Source organism: Lepus europaeus, chromosome 2 (assembly GCF_033115175.1).
Source record: "Lepus europaeus isolate LE1 chromosome 2, mLepTim1.pri, whole genome shotgun sequence".
NCBI lineage: Eukaryota > Metazoa > Chordata > Mammalia > Lagomorpha > Leporidae > Lepus > Lepus europaeus.
In genome coordinates, this window is record NC_084828.1 from 129,442,789 (window position 1) to 129,467,100 (window position 24,312).

Below are 24,312 nucleotides of genomic sequence, written 5' to 3' on the forward strand. Positions count from 1 at the left end.
CCAGGAGCTTCCTCTGGGTCTCCCAAACAGATGCAGGGGCCCAAGGACCTGGGCCATCATCCACTGCTTTCCTAGGCCATGGCAGAGAGCTGGATTGGAAGTGGACAGCCGGGACTCGAACCGGCGCCCATATGGGATGCCAGGATTGCAGGTGATGGTTCTACCCGCTATGCCACAGTGCCGGCCCCCTTAAAATATTTTAAAGAAAAATAGTACAAGGTTTTCAATTTTCTACACATATTTTAATTCCAATTACATCAGCATTTTGAATATATGAATGTCCTTCCACAGTGATGACAAAATGTGCCAGCATTTATTCTGAAGTTTGGATATAAAAGGAAAGTACTGGCTAAATCTGCAGTAGCTTCCAGCCACATGTAGTTCACTGCTTTCTGTGGAGAAGGTACATGATGAATTGGTCTGTGTGATTCCAGATTCAAGGAGCTGACACCAGTGCCCACGTTCTTCTCATTTCAGGGATTCAGTCCTTCCTCATCCTTGAGTGGAAGGAGGTGTTCAGAGAGGAAGTGAAAGAAGTAGCACAAGTGCTGACATGAAACACACAGTAGAGTGCATAGAAACAAAGTGAGCGAAGATTTTCAAAGAATGGTATGTTATACATTTCGTATTTTACAAGTCCAGAGGAATTCTTTACACACATGTAACTCTGGATGCATTCAAAAATGCTTTCACGGGACTGGCACTGTGGCACAGTAGGTTAATCCTCCACCTGCAGCGCCAGCATCCCATATGGGCACCAGTTCTAGTCCCAGCTGCTCCTCTTCAATCCAGGTCTCTGCTATGGCCTGGGAAAACAGTGGAAGATGGCCTAAGTGTTTGGGCCCCTGCATCTACATGCAAGACCTGGAAGAAGCTCCTGGCTACTGGTTTTGGATCGGCTCAGCTCTGGCCATTGTGGCCATTTGGGGAGTGAACCAGAGGATGAAGACCTTTCTGTCTGTCTCTCCCTCTCACTGCCTGTAACTCTAATTCTCAAATAAATAAATAAAATCTTTTAAAAATGCCTTGTTATTCAAGCTTTTATTTAGCACATTTACTGTTTATTGAATCCTGTGTCAGAAACCTTATTAGGCCCATTCTACTAATTGAGAAAAACTGACTCATAGAAACTCACATGACAGTAAAGAGCAAAACCAACAGAGTAGATAAGTAGATAAGACAGAATGCATTGCTTCTTTTTTTTTTTTTATTTGACAGGCAGAATTAGACAGTGAGAGAGAGAGACAGGTCTTCCTTCTGTTGGTTCACCCCCCAAATGGCGCTACAGCTGGCACACTGTGCTGATCCGAAGCCAGGAGCCAAGGTGCTTCCTCCTGGTCTCCCATGCGGGTGCAGGCGCACAAGCACTTGGGCCATCCTCCGCTGCCCTCCTGGGCCACAGCAGAGAGCTGGACTGGAAAAGGAGCAACTGGGACTAGAACCTGGCACCCATATGGGATGGCGGCACCACAGGAGGAGGATTAACCAAGTGAGCCACGGCACCAGCCCCAAGAACGCATTGCTTCTGAAGACAGTACTCATTAAGATATTGGAAGCAGATGTCAGAGGATTCAGAAGAAAATATAACACAATTGCTACCATGTGCTGGTTCTATTAGCAGGTTGTCAGCATAGAGTTTGTATGCAATATGAAGTTAATGGGATAACACAAATACAGCACCATTTGAACAAATTTATTGTAAACACACTAATTGTGAATTAATAAACAGAAATTCACAACATTAAGGAATCATCAAGAAAAGTATAAAAGTAAAATGATTTAAAATACGATAGATATATATTACTTTGGATATTATGTAAGTTTTCACAAAAATTAAAGTTTATTATTACTTCCATATCCTGCCCAATATTATTCCCACCTAATTAGAGTTGGGCAATGCCATGCAAAGTACCCACATTGGCCTGGACTGCCTTCCTCAGTGAATCTCTAAAGTGATCAAATATTTCAAACATATGACCAACATAATTTATACTCCAAGGTAAAGATCATGTGAATTTTATTTTATTTTGTTTCACAATATGCAAAAATGGACATAGGAGCTTTTAGAGTATCAAATTTTTCAATTAAAAAAAGTTTAGTTTATGTATGGGAAAGGCAGAATGACAGACAGAAAGGGAGAGACAGTTTTCCACACACTGGCTCGCTCGCTACCCAAATGGCTGCAACAGCTGACCCAAAGCCAGGAACCAGGAACTCTATCCTGATTTTCCATGTAGGTGGCTGGGGTCCAAGTCCTTGGGTCATCTTCCACTGCTTTCCCAGGTGCATTAGCAAGCAGTGAGCTGGATAAGAAGCAGAGTAGTCAGGTCTGGAACCAGTGCTCAGATAAGGGATGCCGGCCTCACAGGTGGCAGCTTAATGCTTCTGTACCACAGTGCTGGGCCCTCAACTTGATTGTAGTATTTCTTCCATGTCTTAGCCTCATTCACCACTTTCAGCCACTGACATGCGAGGAGCTACTGACTTGCGTTGACTCCTTGCCAATCTCAGCTTCCCAAATTTGTCACAAGATTGCAGCTGACTTTTTCTTAAGTGCCCAAGATCTCATTGGCACTAATTGTGGTACTGTAGTACTGGAAGAGTTTTACGTTAAGAAATGGTTTGACAATGATAGTTAATGGCACTGTAGTGGGGCCAAGACTTTTTATTTTTAGATTTATTTATTTTATTTGAAAGGCAGAGTTACAGAGAGGCAGAGGCAGAGAGAGGTCTTCCATCTGCTGGTTCACTCCCCAGATGGCTGCAATGGCCAGAACTGCACTGATATGAAGCCAGGAGCCAGGAGCTTCTTCCAGGTCTCCCATGTGAGTGCAGGGGCCCAAGGACTTGGGCCATATTCCACTGCTTTCCCAGGCCATAGCAGAGGGCTGGATGGGAAGTGGAGCAGCTGGGACTTGAACTGGCACCCATATGGGATGCTGGCACTGCATGTGTTGCCTTTACCCGCTAAGCTCAGGGCTGGCCCAGGGGCCAAGACTATTAAAAAGGGTAAAAACATCTTATCAGTTACTAGCGGGCAGCATTTTGAGTTTCTACATTTATGCTGATCAAAACTCTGGCATTTCTCATACCACGCCAGAATGTCAAAAACTGTTGTCTTCTCAAATGTAACATTGCCAGGCAAGTGAAAGAAGAGGAATGTAAATCAGAGATATAGATATAAAGAACAGTTCCAAAAACATGAAAGTAACTATTTTCATAGAAATGACTGAAAAGCACATAAAACAATGAATAAAATAGGAAAGTAGTTGCCAATGGTAAAGACAAACAGAACAAAATAAACCAACTACTGTAGCTATGAGGGTCTTCGGAAAGTCACAGATGATAAACATCAATTCAAATATTAGTTCTTTGATTTTCACCCATTTAATTTCCTGTTCTGAGGCTTGTATACTTTTAAAGAAATCATTGCTTAAGTTTTTACTATAGATTTTCCCTTAGCCAACTAAAATACTGCTTTTCTAGTCTATATCCAATTTTAAATCCATTATAGGAAAGAGCCCCATGGAATCCATCCTCTATGTGGTTATGTGTCACTTGCACACCAGCATTACGGAGCCGGGTGACATACATGACCCCATCATCTCTCAGCACATCATACTGACAGGTCACAATATAGGTGAGGGGTAAGCCACGCAACTGAGAGTCATCAGCCAGCAGGGGTGCTGCCCTCACATCCAGGAACCCGGGATATTTTTTAGCCAGTTCAGAACTACCATAGGTTGGAGTGTTATAGACATGTCCTTTCTTAAATTTATCAGGGAGCAAGGAACTCCAATTAGCAAATTTGAACAGATGGCTCGATTCCACTGGGACGTGCTGATTGAGAAGCATGGCTTTTTCGAATGATCCATCTGTGGTAAAGTATTCACTCCAGAACCTGACCATGAGTGATTTGGGCAAAATTGGAAACTGTGCATTTTCCCGATATGATGGTAAATCCATATCGAGAGTCTGAAGAGCAGGATATATTAAAGACTGGGTCTTGAGTTTGATCATGACATCTGGGTCTTTAATGAGCTGAAAAACAAATTTTAAAAATAAATTGTTTGAATAAAAATTTTTATTTAGAAATTACATTTTCATTTAAATTCAATATATTTATATGAACTTCACCATCTTAAAAAGGCTACCAGAAACCGCAAAAACACATTTCAACAAACTTTCCAGTTTTCAATATCATAGATGTCTGTAGTCCAATGCTGTGAATGAATGCAAAGTGATTCGTAACACTTTCCTTATAGGTAGGGATACAGGCCAATTCCTTTGTGATTAGGAAGCAAAAATCTCTATTTTTAAAATTAAGAATAGCCACAGAAAAATATTGTTTTTCTTTTATAGAGAAAAAAAAAATATATATATATATATATACATTTTTTTGACAGGTAGAGTTATAGACAGTGAAAGAGAGAGACAGAGAGAAAGGTCTTCCTTCCGTTGGTTCACTCCCCTAATGGCCACTACAGCTGGCGCTGGGCCAGTTGGAAGCCACTCTTTTCTAAAAAGATTTCTTTATTTAGTTGGAAGTCAGTTACAGAGAGAAGGAAAACATACAGAGAGAGGTCTTCTATCAACTGATTTACTCCCCAATTGGCTGTAACAGCCAGATGGGAACAGACAGAAGAAGCTAGAAGCCGGGAACTTCATCTGGGTTTGCAAATGGGTGTCAGGAGTCCAAGTACCTCTGCCATTCTTTGCTGTTTTTCCCAGGCCATTAGCAGAGAACTAGATTGAAAGTGCAGCAGCTGGGACAAGAACTGGTGCCCAAATGTAATGCCAGTGGCACATGTGACATTTTACCTACTACACCACAACGCTAGTCCCTACGTTACTCTTAAAAAGTATGTTGTAAGCATAACTGGTGGTTAACTCTATGATTGTTTTAAGAGTTTCTGAATTTATCTTTGTTTCAGCTTGCTATGTGTATATCTTCATTTTTGCTTTGCTGAGTCTATATGTATATTTCATTACTTATTTTTAGCCTTTCAAAAATGATGTTTAGTTTTCACGGGCTTTCTTAATCTGTAGTTTGATATATTTTGTTGATTATGTAAAATACTCAATTATTAAATATCCCTTTCTCCCAGTGTAGTTCTTATATAAAATTTAAGACATGATTGGATTATTATAATCTGTTTTCTACACTTCTTATATTCTCTTCCATGTTTTTTGATCTCTGTCTTTCATTTTACCTATTAATGTATTAGTTAACAGGACTCATCCTTCTCAGGTTTAAATTGAGAAATAATCTAGCTCTCAAGTAATACTGTTTATGCCATTCCTGAAAGTTTGCGTTTTTATTTCTCAGCTTTAGAATATTTGTTCATTTTCCAAAACTCTATTGTTCTGCTGAAATTTATAATCTTGAATGTAAATTCATCGAAGCAAGCTGGATAGTTATTTTGTGTTCCATAGGTGATAAGTTTAATCCATGAATTGTGTGGGAATTTCTGTTGGTTCTTCTTGCTCTCCTTTGTGATTTCTTGTGCAATATTTTGACAGTGTATTAGACATTGAATTTCAATAAATATTTACAGGAATAATTTAAAATCTGTGATAATGCTCTATTTCTCCAGATAAGATGTTTACACATTTTGATCAAACACAAGGCAGTAATAACAACCCAAATCACCTTAACTTAAATTAAATGTCTGAGGTTCCACTGACCAAGCAAATGGTATAAAGCAAAACTTCCTGTGCACAGGAATCTAGTTTCACATCAGCTTCACCCTGATCTGACAGTTTATACCTTCATGAGCTCATTTAAGGAGAGGCTCGGTTATAAGCATATTTCTATCTGAAAGATGTTCCACATTCACCTTATTTGTATAGTTTACTTTTGTTTAGCATGTACCATTAGTTAGAGAGAGAATATTGAATGCTGGGTTTATTTTTATGATTCCTTTTTCTTTTACTATAACAAATAGTATATATATTTTCTTGATCCTACTATATGCTCTTTATTTTTGAATTCTTGATTAACACCACTTTTACACTTCTGAGGAGGATAGTACAATATCTCAACACAGAAAAACAGTGCAAACTGATAAATCAGAAAATAAATGGTTCCATTTCCTTATCTTTTTTTGATGGAGTTTGTCATTTTAAAAATTTCTGTGCTAGAAATTTCCTTTATGTTGTTGACTCTTCAAAGTCTGTAGACTATAATAAGATATTTTGTTCATGTGTTTTAAAATTATGGATCAGAATTAGCTGGATTTTAAATAATTATTTGAAATCTAGGGTGATGCAGATGGAGACAGAGAGAGTGAGAGAAACAGAGAGAGAGAATGACTCTCCCAAATGCTAGTTCACTCCCCACATGCCTGCAACAGTGCTAGACAAAGCTAACGCCAGGAACCAGGAACTGCATCCCAGTCTCCCACATGGGTGACAGATACTCAAGTATTTGGCCCATTACATTAGTAGAAAGCTGGATCAGACGTGTCAAGAGCTGGAAGTCCCTGGAACGGCATTCTGATATGGGGTGTGAGTGTTGCAAGCAGTGGCTTAACTTGTTGGGCCATAACACCCGCCCTTTTTGTTTATATAGAAGCCTGAATTACATAAGAGGAAGGGCTTATTATGCAACATAGTAATACAAAATTAATGTTTAAGGACATTGTGTGGCTTGTCTGAGGCTGTGGCTGAACATGGCTTCAGCTCCAAAAATCAGTGTTTTCGGATATGTTCTTGATTGGGCATAAAGATACTTTTCAAGGAAACAATGAGTGGACTATGTGGAACTCATCATCCCGGAAGTAGCGTATATCTGTTTATAGTATATTACAAAAGAATCTCACAATTTGTAATTTGCCTTTGGCTAGAAATAAGAAATCTATCTTAACAGTAAAATAGCAAAAGGTTATAAACTTAAAAAGTTCATGATAAAAATAAATACTAAGGCCGGCGCCGCAGCTCAACAGGCTAATCCTCCACCTTGCGGCGCCGGCACACCGGGTTCTAGTCCCGGTTGGGGTACCGGATTCTCTCCCGTTGCCCCTCTTCTAAGCCAGCTCTCTGCTATGGCCCAGGAGCGCAGTGGAGGATGGCCCAAGTGCTTGGGCCCTGCACCCCATGGGAGACCAGGAGAAGCACCTGGCTCCTGGCTTCGGATCAGCGCGGTGCGCTGGCCGCGGCGGCCATTGGAGGGTGAACCAACAGCAAAAGGAAGACCTTTCTGTCTCTCTCTCTCTCTCACTGTCCACTCTGCCTGTCAAAAAAAAAATACTAAAATCATCAATATTTGTTTATGACACAAAAAGTTCATGTGCCATAGTTATGACAGATTCAGATATTAAATTGATTAAATTGCAGGCATCAATTTGCAAAGGAGTATCCCTTCTAAAATATTAATGCTGGGTTTCTTTCCTAGGTCAGGTAACTAGTTTCAAAAATTTTACCCATATTCTAGTAGGCTAATTTTTTTTTTTTGACAGATAGAGTTAGACAATGAGAGAGAAAAACAGAAAGGTCTTCCTTCCATTGGTTCACCCCCCCCAAATGACTGCTAGGGCCAGAGTTATGCCAATTTGAAGCCAGGAGCCAGTTGCTTCCTCCTGGTCTCCCATGCGGGTACAGGGGCCCAAGCACTTGGGCCATCCTCCACTGCCCTCCCGGGCCACAGCAGAGAGCTGGACTGGAAGAGCAGCAATGGGGACTAGAGCCAGCGCCCATATGGGATGCCAGCACCACAGGCGCAGGATTAACCAAGTGAGCCATGGCACACTGTGGCTGTGGCTGGCGCACCGAGGCTGGCGCACTGCGCTGATCTGGAGCCAGGAGCCAGGAGCCAGGAGCCAGGAGCCAGGAGCCAGGTGCTTCCTTCTGGTCTCCCATGCGGGTGCAGGGCCCAAGCACTTGGGCCATCCTCTGCTGCTTTCCCGGGCCACAGCGGATAGCTGGACTGGAAGAGGGACAACCAGGACAGAATCTGGCACCCCGAACTGGACTAGAACCTGGGGTACCAGCGCTGCAGGCAGAGGATTAGTCTAGTGAGCTGCAACGCCGGCCTGTATTTTATTACTTTATAAAAATAATTTTAAAAAATCTGATGTGAGAAAGCAATAAAAGCACTATAGGCTTAAATGTTCTGAGATTGCAAACTTGATGTATCCCTAATATCTAATATATTAAAATATCTGCATATTTACTTTGGTATGGTAATGTCTGAAATAAGTATATTTATGTGAAGATTTTTAAAATAAAATAAATCTGAGCATCATACCTTCTGAGCCACTGCTGCAGCTAAATTCCCACCAGCACTGTCTCCAGAAACACCAACTCTCTCAGGATCTACTCCATATTTTTCAAGAACATCTTGGCGTAAGAACCACTTTAGTGCATCGTATACATCTTCAAACTGAATTGGAAAATGATATTCAGGTGCTAGTCTGTAGCTGTGGAAATAATAATAATTTAAGCCAATTATTTTAACAAATAATACATGTGCAAAGCTTACTGTAAATTTTAAAAAACAGTGTTTTCATCTGGAAAACTTGATTACTTGGATAATTACAAATTCAAAGACACAATTCTTCCTTATGAAAAGCTTTTTAAATTTCATTTAGCACAAAGAAACTCTTGAATATAGAATCTGGATGAAGCTTAGAGGAAAAGAGGGTGTCAAGTATCCCTCAATAACCTTCTCCCAGAATATTTCCTGTAATTATTATATTAGGGGTAACCAATAAATAGCAAAGAGTAGGAATTATTCTGTTTGAACTTAATCTAATGTGGCCACTACTTTGTTTTTCTAATAATTTTTTTTCATTTTTCTACTCATTCCTGTAGGGTTTATTTTCTATTAATAATTATTGATCTAGAGATGTTTGCCCATTTTATTATGTGTAATTTGTTGAATGATTAATTTTAATGGAGAATTCTACTAAGTCATACATGGAACTAACTTCTTCAAATCTATTTTTATCATCTAATCCCCAAAACAATCATATTAGTCAGAAAATAGTATGGTATCCCCAGTTTAATAAGAAGAAATTCAACTAAAAAGCTAGAATACCTCTTACACATAGTCACAGAATTAATTCTAGACCCAGGATTTGAAATGATTTCTTTGAATCTGAAGCTCTCATGCTTATTCACTTGTTAATGAAATCAATAAATCTATAAATTCAGTAGGAGTAATTTGTTCATGAGATGCAATAGTTCAATTTTATTTTAACGATTTTTGGAGTTCCTATTTTTGATTCCTCGTTGATCTAATTTATTTTTTCTATCTGACTTTGTTCTGTTCATACTTGTGTCCACTTTCTCTGTGTTTACTCTCTGAATTTTATGTGAAATACTCCTGGCATTACCAAAAAATGGTCAAGAAAGCTAAGAACATCTAAATTGATAAAGTCATCTGCCCAAATAACAAAGAAGGTGACAGTACACTTACTTGGTTGAGACGACGACAGTATCGAGTTGATCAGCTGTCCGTCTTGACAGAAAGTCATAATTAAACCAAGCTGAAATAAAATAAAATGTTATATTTACTGACAAATTGGTTAACATTGACTTCAGTAGAAAGCCAACTAGTGCAATTGTGTGCTCATCAATATATTCTGGCAGAAAATATTTCTATTACTTTGTTGTCATTTAATTGATTGAAAGTGAATGGGGTAGAGAGAGAGAGAGATTGTTTTGAATTAGAGTTTGGCATGCGTATAGTTTAAAGGGTTAAGGATGGACCACACATGTCTACCAATAGGCTTAGGGAATGGTTTCTATCAAAAATGAGAAGTTAAGATGATAAACTAGAATTTGCTAGTAAAGAGTGCTTAAGGGGAGGTATCAGCATATGAGCTTATCTCAAGTTTCATATCTAGGCGACAATGCAATGAATAGTAGAGATTATTTTGAAATGTTAGGTCCTTAATATCGATGGAAAATTATAAAATCTCAGATTCACACTAAGTCTTAAGTCTTTTTTAACTTCTCTAATAACAAGCCATATTTATATTAAGTATTAAAAATCTGTTTAAAACTTTGAAACAGAAAGTTGAAGGTCATGTTGTTTCAGGGCTCATTATTGTTTAGATCCTTTAGCCTAATAAATACAGGCTTATACATCAGGGACTCTTTGATAAAAAGTTTCTAAATAGGAGTAAAATCAACACTTGAAATGTCATGATTTTTTTTTTGTCTTGACTATTGAGGAACTGTGTTTTTTTCTTCATACTGTTTGTTGAACTCTTTACTTAGTGTAGGGTAAATATTATAAGTATAAAGAAACTGAAAATAGATCTTTGTAAAAAGATAAGACTGGGAATAGGAGAGGGAGGAGGGAAGAGGTTAGGGGCATGGCCAGGAGAGAGGGTAGGGTGGGAAATATCAATATATCCCCTCATTTGTATAAAAGAAATACATGAAACTTGTATATCTTAAATAAAATTTTAAACCATTTAAAAATAAATGATTTTTACAACAGAGACTCATGGAAACTAACTGATGTATGCTAGAGTCAGATTTTGTGTTAAAATGAATACTTTAGGGTCAGATTTTTCTGTTGGAACTTGTGAGGTATAGAACCAACCCAAATGTCCATCAACTGATGACTGGATAATGAAAAGGTGGTATATATACATGATGGAATAATACTCAGCCATGAAGAATGAAATCTTCTCTTTTACAACTAAGTGGATACAACTGGAGATCAGTATGCTTATTGAAATAAGCCACTCCCAACAAGACAAATATCATAATTTTCTCTGATATATGGTAATTAATATAGATTACAAAAAATGTATCAGAATTAAACTAATATCTTATGATTAGGTTATTGTTTTTAGCCCTTGTCTATATTCCCATGGTACAGTGAGTGGTCTTTCTGCTTTCTACTTGTTTAAAATTATGGTTAGCTGTGCTTTAGCCTATGATTAGAAAGTAAATTGAAATTATATTATTGCAAAAATTAAAAGAATAAAAAAGAAGGAAGGAGGGAATTGAGGGAGGGAGGGAGGGAGGGAGGGAGGGAGGGAGGGAGAAAGGGATGTATGGCTAACTTTGTAGAATTTTATTTATGAAATACATGAAATCTGTTCTCTTTATATTAAAAATAAATAAATTATAATAAAAAGGGAAATGCCAAGCAGGATCACCTCATTTATTGCTTTAAATTGCTTTCCTGATCTACGTCAATCCCCACCAACAAAACCTCTTTTTCTCCTGTCACAAAGATATGCCCGCTCCTCATTTCCCCAGGGGATGCCAACCCCCCAAATCTTTGCTGAATCCAACCCTCCTCTTCTTAAAGGTCAGACAAAACCCCATTTCCTGCTCCAGCACCCACTCCATGCATAATTCAAATCATCAAAATCATTAACATGCTCAGGGAAATCCCATGTACTAATGTTAAAAATGTGTATAGCACATAAAACATATATTAGTATATAAATAAAATTTATAACTTATATTCTTCAAAGTATAATTGTACATTAAATATTACATGTTAGTATGTATGTTAGATATAATTAAATATAAAAATAATTTAAAATAAAAACACAATATCCTAGTCGACTTGTTACTTCTCTTCCACCTTACACCTTCTTTCTCATTTTCTTCATATCTAAACTTATCAAAAGACAAGTCGTTGTTTTCTCATATTTCACTCACTATACAACTCACTTCATTATGGTTTTCACTGTAACATTTCACCAAATACATTATTAATAATGGCCTGCTAGGTTCTTGAAGCACTTCCACTTACCTGAGATTTGTTACAAACTTTGGCTTTCATTGTTCCCTCTTTTCAGAAAGAGAGTTAAAATAGCTCCTTTAAACCAATGTTATCTCCAAGAAAATAAATTTCATACACCTGAAGCTTTTTATGATCTGTTATATGTGAGTATGACTTGCTATCTGGAATTCAACACCTCAATAAATTGTCTTCTCAATAACAAACTAAATATTTGAATAAGGGGCACATACCAGCACTCCCTATACACCAACCACCACCGTGAATAAAAAATAAGCCCCTTCTGAGTGTCTTCGCCTTTCGTTTTGGGATGTACACACGGACAGGAATGTTGTTGAAAGTTGTCTCCGTCACAGTGACATTTTCATCGGATGTGGGTGGGACATCTTGAAAGCTCGTTAAGAACTTTATAATGTTCATGAAATTGTTGATTCCCAAGTATTCAGCAAACAGAGCCTTAAATTTAAGAGAGAGGGAGAAAAATCCACTAGGTTACACATACCAAATGCCATTGATATTTATAAATATGGAAGCAATCATATTTGCACCCAATGGTTCTGTCTGTTCTCACAAGTGAATATAATGACACAGTTAGAAATACTGGTAGTTTAGTTTTGTTTCTGTAATAGTTGCTTCAAGTGGGGCTGGTGTTCTGGCATAGCAGGTAAAGCTGCTACCTGCTATGCCAGAATCCCATATGTGAATTTGTTGATGTCCTGGCTGCTCCACATTCAATCCAGCTCCCTGCTAATGACCAAGGACAAGCAATGGTAGACATTTTGAGTGTTAGGGCCCCTGTCACCCATATGGGAGGCCCAGACGAAACTCCTGGCTCCTGGCTTTGGCACGGTCCAGTGCTGTCCATTGCAGTCATCTAGGCAATGAACCAGCAGATGGAAGATCTGTCTGTCTTGGTAACTGACTTTCAAAATAAATAAATCAACCTTTTAAAAAAAAGTTGATTCAAGTAAAAATGTTTAACAAAGTTAAATAATAATTTGACAGGTATTATAAGGAAAACAAGGTAAGTTCTCTAAAGAAGCTCAGAGTTAGAGAAATGGTATACAACCAGTTTACTTAACAACATAACTACATTTCTGATGGTTATGTGTCATTAACTTTAATGGACTTACATAAGGAGATAAAATAGTTTCCTGGAAATGAGATTGGAAAGAGTTTCAAATAGTAGGTAGACTCTGACATGAGAACTAAAAGGTGAATAGAGTTTGGCCAAACAAAATAAGAAAATCTCATTCTAAGCCAAAGCAATAGTCATGTAAATGGAAACATCCATTTACAACCAGAGAAATGGAGTAGTGTAACGAAGCTATTAAAGCAAGTTCATGAAAGTGCATGAAAGATAAGGTACCTAAAAAATTGAAAATGAGCCAAATCCTAAATGGTTTATAAAGTTGCAATTCTTAGAATCAAAAACTTGTTTTCTGATCTTCAAATGAAAACATGTGGAGTGTAGGCCTAGCTGATTGAACAGTGGGGAAGTGAGGCCGGTAGGCGGGGCTAGGGGTTTATGGGCCCCTCCAACTTCTGTAGAATGCCATGTGCAAGCAGGTTGCAAGTTCTGTGCAAGCACTATAGTTTCCTATTCTGTATGCGTGAGCCTGTGGTTTTTAACCACACCTTCAAGCTAGCTCCAATCTTCCACCCAGAGCTAAGAGGGGAGGGAACTGAGCCCTCTAAGGGGAATCTTGCTGTCTCCAAGGGACCCTCCACTATTTCCATGGGCCCCAAGCCAATGAGCATACATTAGGTGAAACCTCTATCCAATCAGTTTCCCATAGGAGGAACCCACGAGAAAAAACAGCATGAACTTAAAAACCTGGTGCACTTCTTAAAAGCCAGTGACCCATTCAGGCACTCTGTGTTGGCTGCTCTCAGACAAGATACTTTTTCCCTCACCTTGCAACATAGACAATAAAACTATCTGGTTCTTTGCAACTTGCTCCCTGGCTTCTTATTTCTATACTAAGCTAAGGAAAAGACCCACAAAACTTGTCCCAGCAACCTCCCTCCTGTACATGACAGTGGTAACAGCCAGTCTCTTACTCATTATATTAATATTAAATAAGTACAAAAGTGATAAGCAAAGTTGCTCATTTTCAATGCTGATCAGCCTCACCCTGTTCCTCTTGAAAGGGAAGTCAGATAATATGTTTCTCAAAACTCCTTGTCAGTGCAATTATACCTTGAATTAAGCCACAATAAGCATTCTTGTAAGATTTGGGGGAGAAAAAGGAAACAAATGTAATTTTCTCTGGACCACTATGATAATTCATACGTACATGCATACATGCATGCTTCTAGTTACTCTCCTGAGAATTGCCTTGTTGATAAAGCAAATAGATATAATTATCCATAACTTTCTTTCGCTCTACATTCTAAAAATATGATTGGGTTGGCATTGTGAGAGTGTTGTGATTTTGCAGGTAAAGCTACAACCTGCAACCCTGGCATCCCATATGAGTGGCCTCCAGTTAGTGTCCCAGAGGCTCCACTTCCGATCCAGCTCCTTCTAATGGCCTGCAAAAAGCAGAAGATGGTCCAAGTGCTTGGGTCCCTACCAAGCACCTGGGAGAACTGGATGAAGCCCCTGGCTTTGACTTGGCTCAGCCCTGGCTGTTTCATCCACTTGAGAAGTGAACCAGTCGATGAAAAATTTTTCTGCTCTCCCCCTGCCCCACTCTGCAAATCTGACTTTCAAATAATCTTTTATAAAAATAAGAAAATAATTTTTAAAAATAAATATTCTACAGCTCTATTTTTATATTCTAAATCTTTTCAAGTGAAAATAACGTACATTCATGTCTGTCTGACAAAACCATAATATAGAGAATAAAGTCCAAGGGTTGACTCTGCAGTATAGCAGGTGAAGCTGCCGCCTGCAGCGCCGGCATCTCATATGGGCACTGGTTTGAGTCCCAGCTGCTTCCACTTCTGCTATGGCTTGGGAAAGCAGTAGGAGATGGCCCAAGTCCTTGGGCCCCTGTGCCCGCATGGGAGACCCAGAAGAAGCTCCTGGCTCTGGCTTCAGATCCGTACAGCTCTGGTCATTGTGGCCAACTGGTGAGTGAAGCAGTGAATGGAAGACACTCTCTCTCTCTCTCTCTCTCTCTCTCTCTCTGTTTCTCTCTCTATCTGCCTCTATCTGCCTCTCCTTCTCTCTCTGTGTAACTCTTTCAAATAAATAAATCTTTGTTTAAAAAAGAAGAGAGAGAATACAGTGCAGAAGGAGTTCTCAGGAAGGAGAATAAGCCATGTGTTGGAATTAGATATATGACATTGTTGGGTTTATAAATAGAAATGTCTATTGTTAATTCAAAATGGGACTCTGTTATGTGTGAACTGCAAGGGTAACACAATTATTATATTTTACACTTGTGTTACTCCCTATCAAGTGAGAAAGTTGAGAGACCAAGGAGCAGCTATGGTCAATATTATGGAGTAAATTATTACTTCAAGCAGTGATTATACTTGAAAAGTTATAGAAAGAAAAATATGATTCTCAGAGTGTTAGGTTTCCATCTTAAATCAGAACTGGTAAAAGAGGTAACTGCTACACCTTCCCTGAAAGAGGTTTCTTTTTTTCTCTGTTTTTCTGGAAGTAGAACCAAGGAATGATCTTGTAGACTGTGCAATCACAATGCATGACAAATTCACAGTCCTGGCAGATGTCTTAGTTGAAAGGCAAAGATTGTTTTGAAGTTCATAACTCAGTAATACTCTGAGAAATGTATTAAAAATATTTGCATGAATTCCTGTAATCCAGAGCACCCTAAACGTCCATATTTCACCAGTCCTCCCTAGCAGAAGCAGCAGCAAACTTTCTCAGCAGTAGAACCATTCAAGGAAGATTAGATGCCAGAAAGTCCCTAGTGGTGTATGGGAAGAAATCCAGAGGCCTGGGAAATAGCAATATTGGCTCTCATTTACTGTTGTAATGATGTAACCCCATACTGTATTCCAGAATAATAAAATGGTTGTTCTGTATAACAAGATATTAAGAAATCCACTGAGGCAGTCACCTACTGTCAAGAATGACAGAAGAAAATTCTGGCACCTACATGGGCCTTCTTAGTTTATCGAGGATAATGACATCTCCACGTGTCGTTTTGTCAGCTAGCATGGTTGAACTGCGAGATGTGTGGTGGACATATTGATTAAATTGACCAGCAGTGAGAAAACATAACCGCAAGGATCTCTGATTATGACATGATCATGTCAGAGAACTGACAATGCTGGGCAGCTGACTAAAGTCTGACTTAATCTGTAGTACGGCATGATTTCCCAACCAAGTCCCAAAGACAAACTTCACAGATCCAGATCCCTTGAATGGATATCCAGCTGTCCTGAAGAGGCCTATGCAACCACTGCCAAGCATTTAGACCATAAATCTGCATCCACCATACCAAAGCAGAACTAATAGGGCTGGCCTGGGAAATTCGACTTTATCTTGGAGAAATGGGAATACCCAGACTATGGAAGAGGAAATTGGTCCTGATGAGACATTAGTTCTTGTCTACCATAAACTAATGATCCACCAGAAAGAGAGAAAGATGTCAATAAAAATGATAGTTTTAATTGATCCCAAATTAAAATGATTCTAGTGGGTCTGAGAATCTGTGATGTGTATATCTCTCAGTTTGTTTCAATGGACACTAGAAATAGATATATGTGGCCCCTGCCTGGGTCCTTATATTCAGTATTTGTTCCATAAGCTAAGAGATATAATAGAGGCCTGAACCTAAATTCTCCTTCCTGTAAAATAGAAAAGCTGGGGCTGGCACTGTAGCGCAGCAGGTTAAAAGCCCTGGCTGGTAGTTCCCAGCAACCCATTTGGGCACTGGTTCAAGTCTCGGCTGCTTCACTCCCATTCTAGCTCTCTGCTATGGCCTGGGAAAGCAGCTGAGGATGGCCCAAATCCTTGGGCCCCTGTACCCATGTGGGAGACCTAGAAGAAGCTCCTGGCTCCTGGCTTTGGATCAGTTCAGCTCTGGCTGTTGCGACCATTTGGGGAGTGAACCAGCAGGTAGAAGACCTCTCTCTCTCTCTCTCTCTCTCTCTCTCTCTCTCTCTCTGGCTCTACCTCTCTATATAAATCTTTCAAATAAATAAAATAAATATTAAAAAATAGAAAAGCCAAAGTGCTTCTTGGGAAATCATTAGCTTATCTAATATTTGAACAATTCAGGTGATGATTCAGGTCTAGTCAGGCTGTTCTGAGCCCACTCGCTAATTAGTTCTCAAGCTTAGCCTACAAAACCTATGGACTCTCAGCATAATTTGTCCACAAATTTCTCATCATATTTAAAGGCTTAAAAAACTATCAAAGTTTGTAACAGCTCTAGGCTGCATACCAGGGATGACTATCATCCTCAAGTGCCTGCTTGACATAGCTCAAACCTTAAAAAAAAAGTGTGTTCTAGCCAACACTAGACTATAGACCCCTGGCGATACTTCCTAAGAAAACTTAGTAAACTGTTATGTTTACAGTTATTTTATGTCCCTTTGAGATGAATATGTGTCTCCTGTATCTCAGGAGTATAGAAGAGGGCAGATGAATGTTTGAGAAAGTCAGTGCAATTATTCTAAGCTCAATCAGAAAGCACACCAATTGCAGCTTCTATCAAAAGCAAAAAAAAAAATTATATTGGCATTTCTTCACTTGAGTAGTTGATATGTATGCCATAAATGCATGCATTATTTACAAATTTGTGAACAAGGACAATGAAGATCTCATAAACTTATTGGATTTCAGAAAAAGACATGTGCCTAACATACCTAAACCAATACAATAAGAAGTCGTCATAAGGAAGAAAGTGTAATATTTCCAGCCTTACTATTGTCCAAGATAATATTAGATTTGATGTAAGAAGCCACATTATTCTGAAATGTTAAAATAAGCCATGTCATGGAAAACTGAAAATATCTTGTCAAAACTGTAATGTAATCTTTTGTTTAAAGGGTTTTACTTGTTTCCACCAAAAATAATTGTGGAACAGGTCATGGAAAGTCATTTCTTCATATTCTGTGTGATGTATGAAAGGATATAATATTTGTCCAAGGTCCTATTTATAGGATGGTTTGTGTATGTAAAAGATGTTTCCCAGTGCCCTAGTGCCCTATTTATAGGATAGTCTGGGTTTTCATTCTAAGTGATAATAAAGGATAAATAGATAGATAGATAGAAAAAGGGTCTGTATTAAATTTCCAAACTATTTTAAGGCACCTGTATCAATATCATTGAAATATTTTCAGAACTGAAAGCTTGGAACTTAAAGTGTTCATGGTGCAAATCAACATTGCCTCTGGAATGCATCAGTTATGATTTGGTTTTTGTTTTCCTTTTCTACCAGTTAGCATAGAAAGCAATGCACCATTACTGTCTATTCATATCTCTGGGAACTCGACTGTCTCTTTGCACTCTGTTCTAAGGGACCCTGATGGTCTTTACATACCAGAGGACATTACAGTTTCTACAACATTGATGTCATCAAACTCATAGATCCTGTGATTAGATAATAAGACACCATACATGCTTTGGTAAATCACATTATGACAAAAAGTGCATAGAAAACCTCATGGAAATGCAAGGAGTTTCCACCTTGATGGAGTTTCTAGGTGTCTAAAAGACTGGAGCTTAAGATGTTGTCTCCAAAGGCAGAGAAGTTTGCTCTACCTTGTACTCTTAATACTGGAATAGAGGCACAAGGTTTGGTGACCCACTCAGATTATGCTATCAAAACATTCCCACATATTTACCAAGTAAACCTGACAAACCTGCTGATCGCATATGTGAACCAAGAACGATGGGAGGTTTACAGCAGGTCCAGGCTTCACTGCAGAACTGTTCTCTAACCCAGAACACATTTGATGGTGTTCCTGGGATAAACAGAGTTGTAGAATTTGTGCCATGCCTCATCGGGAATCTGTGCACTTATGATTTTGGAAAAATTAATTCCTCTTCTCCAAATATGTATGCCATCTCTGAAACAAAATTCTAGTTTGTTGTCATGCACTAGTACCACTTGAAAAATTCCCAGTGAAAATGCAGATGTCTTGCTCCTACATTTGTCATCTGCACCTTCTTTTTCTATACTTTCTCACATTTATCTAGAGTTAATAAATATAACATACAAAGATCATCAGATGTGCATTTACATATATGTATATATGTATGTAGGTACACACAAGAGGTATTCAAATAGTTCATAGAAAATGCATTTTATAAAACATCTATACATGGATTTCAAAAGATTTGTAACCAAATTAAACAAATTTTAATTCCTTTTCCACAAACTTTTTGAAGTACCCTTGTTTACAAACACACACACACACACACACATGAACGCAGTTGGCCTTCCATATCTGTAGTTTCATATACATGGATTCAATCAATAGTGCACTAAAACATTTTTAAAGTATTTCTGTATTGAATATATAGACTTCTTTTTCTTGTCATTATTTACTAAAATATTCTGCATAACAAATCTTTCCATGGCATTTACATTGTATTAGATTTTATCAGTAATCCAGATATAATTTTAACTATATAGGAGACCATGGTAGGTAATATACAAAAGACAAATTGTTTTTAAGAAGGGGTGTCACGGATAGGCCTGGTTAGCACTTGGATGGAAGAAAAGATGTGAGTATTTATAAATTTTGGAATGACAGCAGGTAATGGAACAAACTCCCCACAGATACTGAGGGATAATTGTATAATTTATATATATGGCATAATTTATATATAAATATAAATATATACATTTAAGTCTATAAATATAAATGAATATATAAATATATATTTAAATCAGTGTTTAATCAGTGTTTAAATCACTTAATTCAGTGTTTCTTTTGTGATTAGATGTAGTCTAGAATGTGAGATTCTTCTGTTTTCATGTGCCCACTTTTACTCCAGTTACAGTAACTAAATCACTAATTGCTTCATTCATTCATAAGCTTCTGTCTACATAACTCTCCAAGTGCCACAGAATCACCTAAATAAAATTAGAATCAGAAAAAATAGTCAATAAAATAGCTCATCTGTATACTTTGCTATTGTAAATCTTACACCATTTTACTTTTTGGTTTTCTTTTCCATTTGAAAGTTTTCTAATTATTTTATATTCCTCCCTGACTTCTCATTTTCTCTCACATAAACTATACTGGTACTTCCTGCAGCATTCCTAAATTGCATAGGAAAAGATACACTGAAGTTACTTCTTTCTAATCTCAAGTGTTCATTGTTGTGGCAATTTCATTGATGATTTCCCCATTTAAGAAAATAGGGGTTCCCTTTGAGAACTTAGCAGTATGTGGCAGTTAACTCTGTTTAGACTCATTCAGGCCATTTTTCAGAGGAGTCCCTGAAGTTCAAGTTTCTTTTGGCAGACAACTGGTCTTTAAAATCAGATCAACAAGCTATGACTTAACAATATGGCCTGACTGTCCACTGTGATCAAAGAATAGTGCTAGAGGGATCATTCATTCACGATTCCTGTGACCTAGTTTCCATTCTTCATAGACTGTATGAGCAGGTACTACTGTACTCATTAACAGGTACAGTACTGGACATAACGAGGAGAGGCTTTCAACAAGGCGCTCAGACAGGAAGAGGCATGGAGTCAATTCTGACTGCAACAATGGAGAAAGTTGCTGATGGATCCCCTATTTGATCTTCATCTTTCAATTCTTAAAATGTTGTAAGAGTTTGATTCAGTGAGAAAGCCCAGAGCAATTAGATGGAAATCCTGAATGAAGAAAATGAATTTCATAGGTGTTTACAAAAAACTACAAATTGGAAGATAACTAATCTTCTTATGCTTATGAACGAAATTATCCTGGGAAGCTGAGTTCACCTACATACAGTCACGCTCTATTTTCAGAAGACTATTTTCTACTCTTTCTTTTTAAATTATATGGTGACAAAATCTGACTAATACAGCTAGTTAAAACATACTAATTGGTTTGAATTAAATGCCTGAAACAAGCTACCTATGATGAAGAAGGTTTATTTTAGATAATGATTTTAGAAGTTCTTAGTCCAAGATCAGGAGGTATCGTTGGTTTGGCATCTAGTGGTAGTGTTCCTGTTGGTACAGTCTAATGGCAGTGCAAAGCATCACATGGCAAGAGCGAGTGAGTGCGTTTTTCTGTGTCTCCCCTTACAACATAATCAAACCAAATTATTCTCAAAGGCCTCGCCTTCGGACATCAAAACTGGATTCAGTTTTCAACTTCTTAGTACCATTAATTTACGACTTCAGGATTGAATTTTTCAATGAGTTCAGAGCCAGGTCATTTCAAATTATAACACTTGTCAACATCAACAAAAAGCACTATCTATCTATCTAAATTTTTATATATAATGATTAAAGAAAGCATTTTAGGGTCCAGTGTTGTGGCACAGCTGGTTATGCTGCAATGCTGCCATCCCCTTGTTGGTTCCAGTCCTGGCTGCTCCACTTCTGATCAAGCTCCTTGCTAATGTGCCTGGGCAAGCAGCAGAGGATGGCCCAAGTGCTTGAGCCCCTGCAGTCATGTAGGATACTCAGCTGAAGCTCCTGGTTCCTGGTTCCTGGCTTCGACTTGGCCCAGCCCTGGCTATTGCAGCCATCTGAAGAGTGAACCAGTTAATGAATGTGCACTCTCTCTCTAAAAAGAAAGTATTTAACTACTTTTTAAAAAATGCAGTGACACACTATGCTATCCATAATTTTCTAATTTATAAATTGAGAGGTCTTCTCTAGTTATTATTCTACATAATTAGTTTATTGTCTCTAATTTGACACAAAATCAGTGTTATCAGCATGTGGGCATAATTAAAGAGTTATTAGATTTTTCTTGAAGTTACTAAGTTAGTTTATAGAAAAATGAACTTGTAAAATACCACAACTAATCAATCAACAGGTAGATGATAGATAAAATATAACTTCTGAAAATCTATATATATATATATATATATATTCATATATATGATACACTGTATATGTTGATAATGACTTATATATCTTATTTAAAAATTAATCCATGCCCAAATCTATATTCACATATATATCTAGGTACAGTTTAACCTGCTGAGCCACAACTTGCCCCACCAAACCAATAATTTTGAAAAATGACCTCAAAGGTAGAGTCTGACACTGTCTCAAGTAAGCAAGGAAAACCTTACAATCTAGCACTAGGGTGGAAAATTCCTTTGTTAGATGCTGATAATCCCCATTCTGCAACAGACCTGATGGAGTTGAAGGCGGTGTTTCTCGTCAAGCCTAGGTGTGACCTGAGTCCTTTCAGAGTGACAGGAGTAATCTATCACAACTGACCTCGTGCTTAAGCACATTTAATACTCCTACTCCAGAAGATAACACTGCATCACAGACTAGCTGAGAGTGGATTCCACTCAACCACTTTCATTCATTTCCATCACTGAACATTAAGTTTGAATGGCCGTTCTTTAGCTGATGCAACAAATTGATTGATAAATCTCAAGGTAGGAGTAGATGGCAACTAATTCAAGAAAATTGTTGCATTTATTTTGGAATGATGGATGAGGGAGGAACTGTTGGGAAAAAAGTTGACTAGTCCATCAAAAGATGATAGCTCTTATGGAGGTTTAGATAAAATGCAGGATTATGTAATAATATAATGTACATTGGCACAAGTTACACTTTTTTTACAAAAACAAATGAGAGTTTTAATTCCCTATAAATATATACTTTTGTTATACAAGAAAGCACATGGAATGAGAAGATAATTAACCCATCAATAACCACAAAGGTTAACTCTATTTCATCAAAGAAACTAACAATCAGAGAAAAGCCATGAACTACAGATTATGTGTAGCATTGGCTCAAACTAGTGAAACCAGTAGAATTGCCTAGGAATTTGTTGTGTAGAGCAGTGTGAACGACAAAAAGGGAGTGAGGAACACCCTATGGATTGCAGATCCTAAAAAGAAACAGAAAATACTTGCTCAGGTAATGAAAAGTGCCTCCTTATGAGTAAAGACCCCACAGGTAGGGATGAAACAACAAAGCTTGATCACTGAACTAGCAGCTACAGGCCTCAGAAATTACATGTGAGCATACAAAGGTAATTGATGGCATTTGAAACAACTTCTAAAGTAGAGGATAGCATCAGGAAAGAGTGACAGTGTCCTATACTAACAATAACCAGGAACGGACTGCAGGATACAACAGGGCCGGAGAGAGTAAAAGCTGAGAATATAAAGGAAGATTTTACATCATCTATCTATCATTATCTATCTATCATCTATCATCAACCTATCTCTGTATATATCTAACCACATATCTGGAGATATCCATGTATGAGTAGTAACAAAATATAAATATAAATTATATATATGTAAAAATTATGTATATACTTTTATATTTATAAAATTACTTATATATATATATATACAAAGGTTCTTTGAAAAGTTTGTGTAAAATGCAATTAAAAGGTAAGTTTATTTTTATACAAAACATTTTTGAAATCTTCAAATAGAGGAGTCCTCAAAAAGTTCATAAAATGCATATGGGGGCAGTATTGTGGCATATGATTAAAGATATGAAATAGTTAACTAAAAATGAAAATAAAGCAGACATCATACTTCTTCAGAGTTACATTTCATATCAGATAGTGTTGAAACATTTTTTAAAAATATGCAAGGAATATGATAGTGATCCAAATGTCTAATACCCAGGCTAAATGTCCTTGATTTTTTTTTTTTTTTGCTTGTTTTATTATAAGGAGGAAACCCCTAAAAGAGAAGGTTCAAGGAATGGTTGCAGAATTTCACTCCCAGGTAGCTGGCCTCACTATAAATGAGCCACTGAGCCAGCTGTGGACTCTGCGTGGCAGCCACCCCAGCAGCTGCCCTGTCACCTACACAGCTCACTCTCTTACAGCTGGATAATACCAGCGGTCCACTTTCCCCTGGACTTTTACCAGTTGACCTTGTTACAACACATGTCAGTAAGAATGTGTTTTCATTGCTGAGTCTAACGTTACTGCCTGGATTTGGGTTCTAATTACAGAGCTACTCACCCTACCTTCCTGAAGTCCATGCTTCAGACACGCTTCTTTCTGGCAGCACTCATCCATCAGAGTCACATTCACATTTTTCTGGTTTTTTTCAGCCAGCATATATTGATTTTTAACATTTAAAATTGAAACTAATTGAATATTTTCCCTATATTCATTCTGTTAGACATCTGAATTAAGCAATAATCCAACATCTATTTTTAAAAGTATTACAGTCAGCAAGGAAACTTAAATGGTAAAATTTCCATTTCCAAAAAAATAATGAAGCAAGTAGTTATTTCTTCTTATTAAATGCTAAATATTCACAAAGTGGATAAAATCCTGAACTTACCAAATTTGTTAGTGTTTTCATTTGTGCATTCATACACAGCAGCCTCCAAGGCTCCTCAATATTATCTGGGAGAGGAGTATAAACATAATATGCTCCAAGAACCCCCACAATCAGAAGCAAAACAGTCTTCACTCCCATGATGTATCGCTTCTGCTTTTCTCTACTTTTGCAACACAGGAAGCACAGATATTTTCAAACA

General features: G+C 37.7%; 1 protein-coding gene across 1 annotated transcript; it reads right to left on the minus strand.

Annotated features, from left to right (window-relative positions):
• Nucleotides 1-1,193: 1,193 nt before the first annotated feature.
• LOC133774953 (arylacetamide deacetylase) lies at nt 1,194-24,312 on the minus strand. Its single transcript, XM_062212993.1, has 5 exons — nt 24,114-24,312; nt 11,953-12,175; nt 9,422-9,491; nt 8,249-8,420; nt 1,194-4,041 (listed from the first exon to the last, which is right to left on the minus strand). The coding sequence occupies exons 1-5, from the start codon at nt 24,249-24,251 to the stop codon at nt 3,445-3,447; spliced, it is 1,200 nt and encodes a 399-aa protein (XP_062068977.1). The 5' UTR covers nt 24,252-24,312; the 3' UTR covers nt 1,194-3,444.

Coding starts and splice junctions, on each gene's coding strand:
- LOC133774953 (XM_062212993.1), bottom strand. CDS start 24,251: ATGGGAGTGAAGACTGTTTTGCTTCTGATTGTGGGGGTTCTTGGAGCA. Junction 12,176..24,113: donor TGAAAACACTAACAAATTTG/GTAAGTTCAGGA, acceptor CTTAAATTTAAG/GCTCTGTTTGCTGAATACTT. Junction 9,492..11,952: donor TTGGTGTATAGGGAGTGCTG/GTATGTGCCCCT, acceptor ATTTTATTTCAG/CTTGGTTTAATTATGACTTT.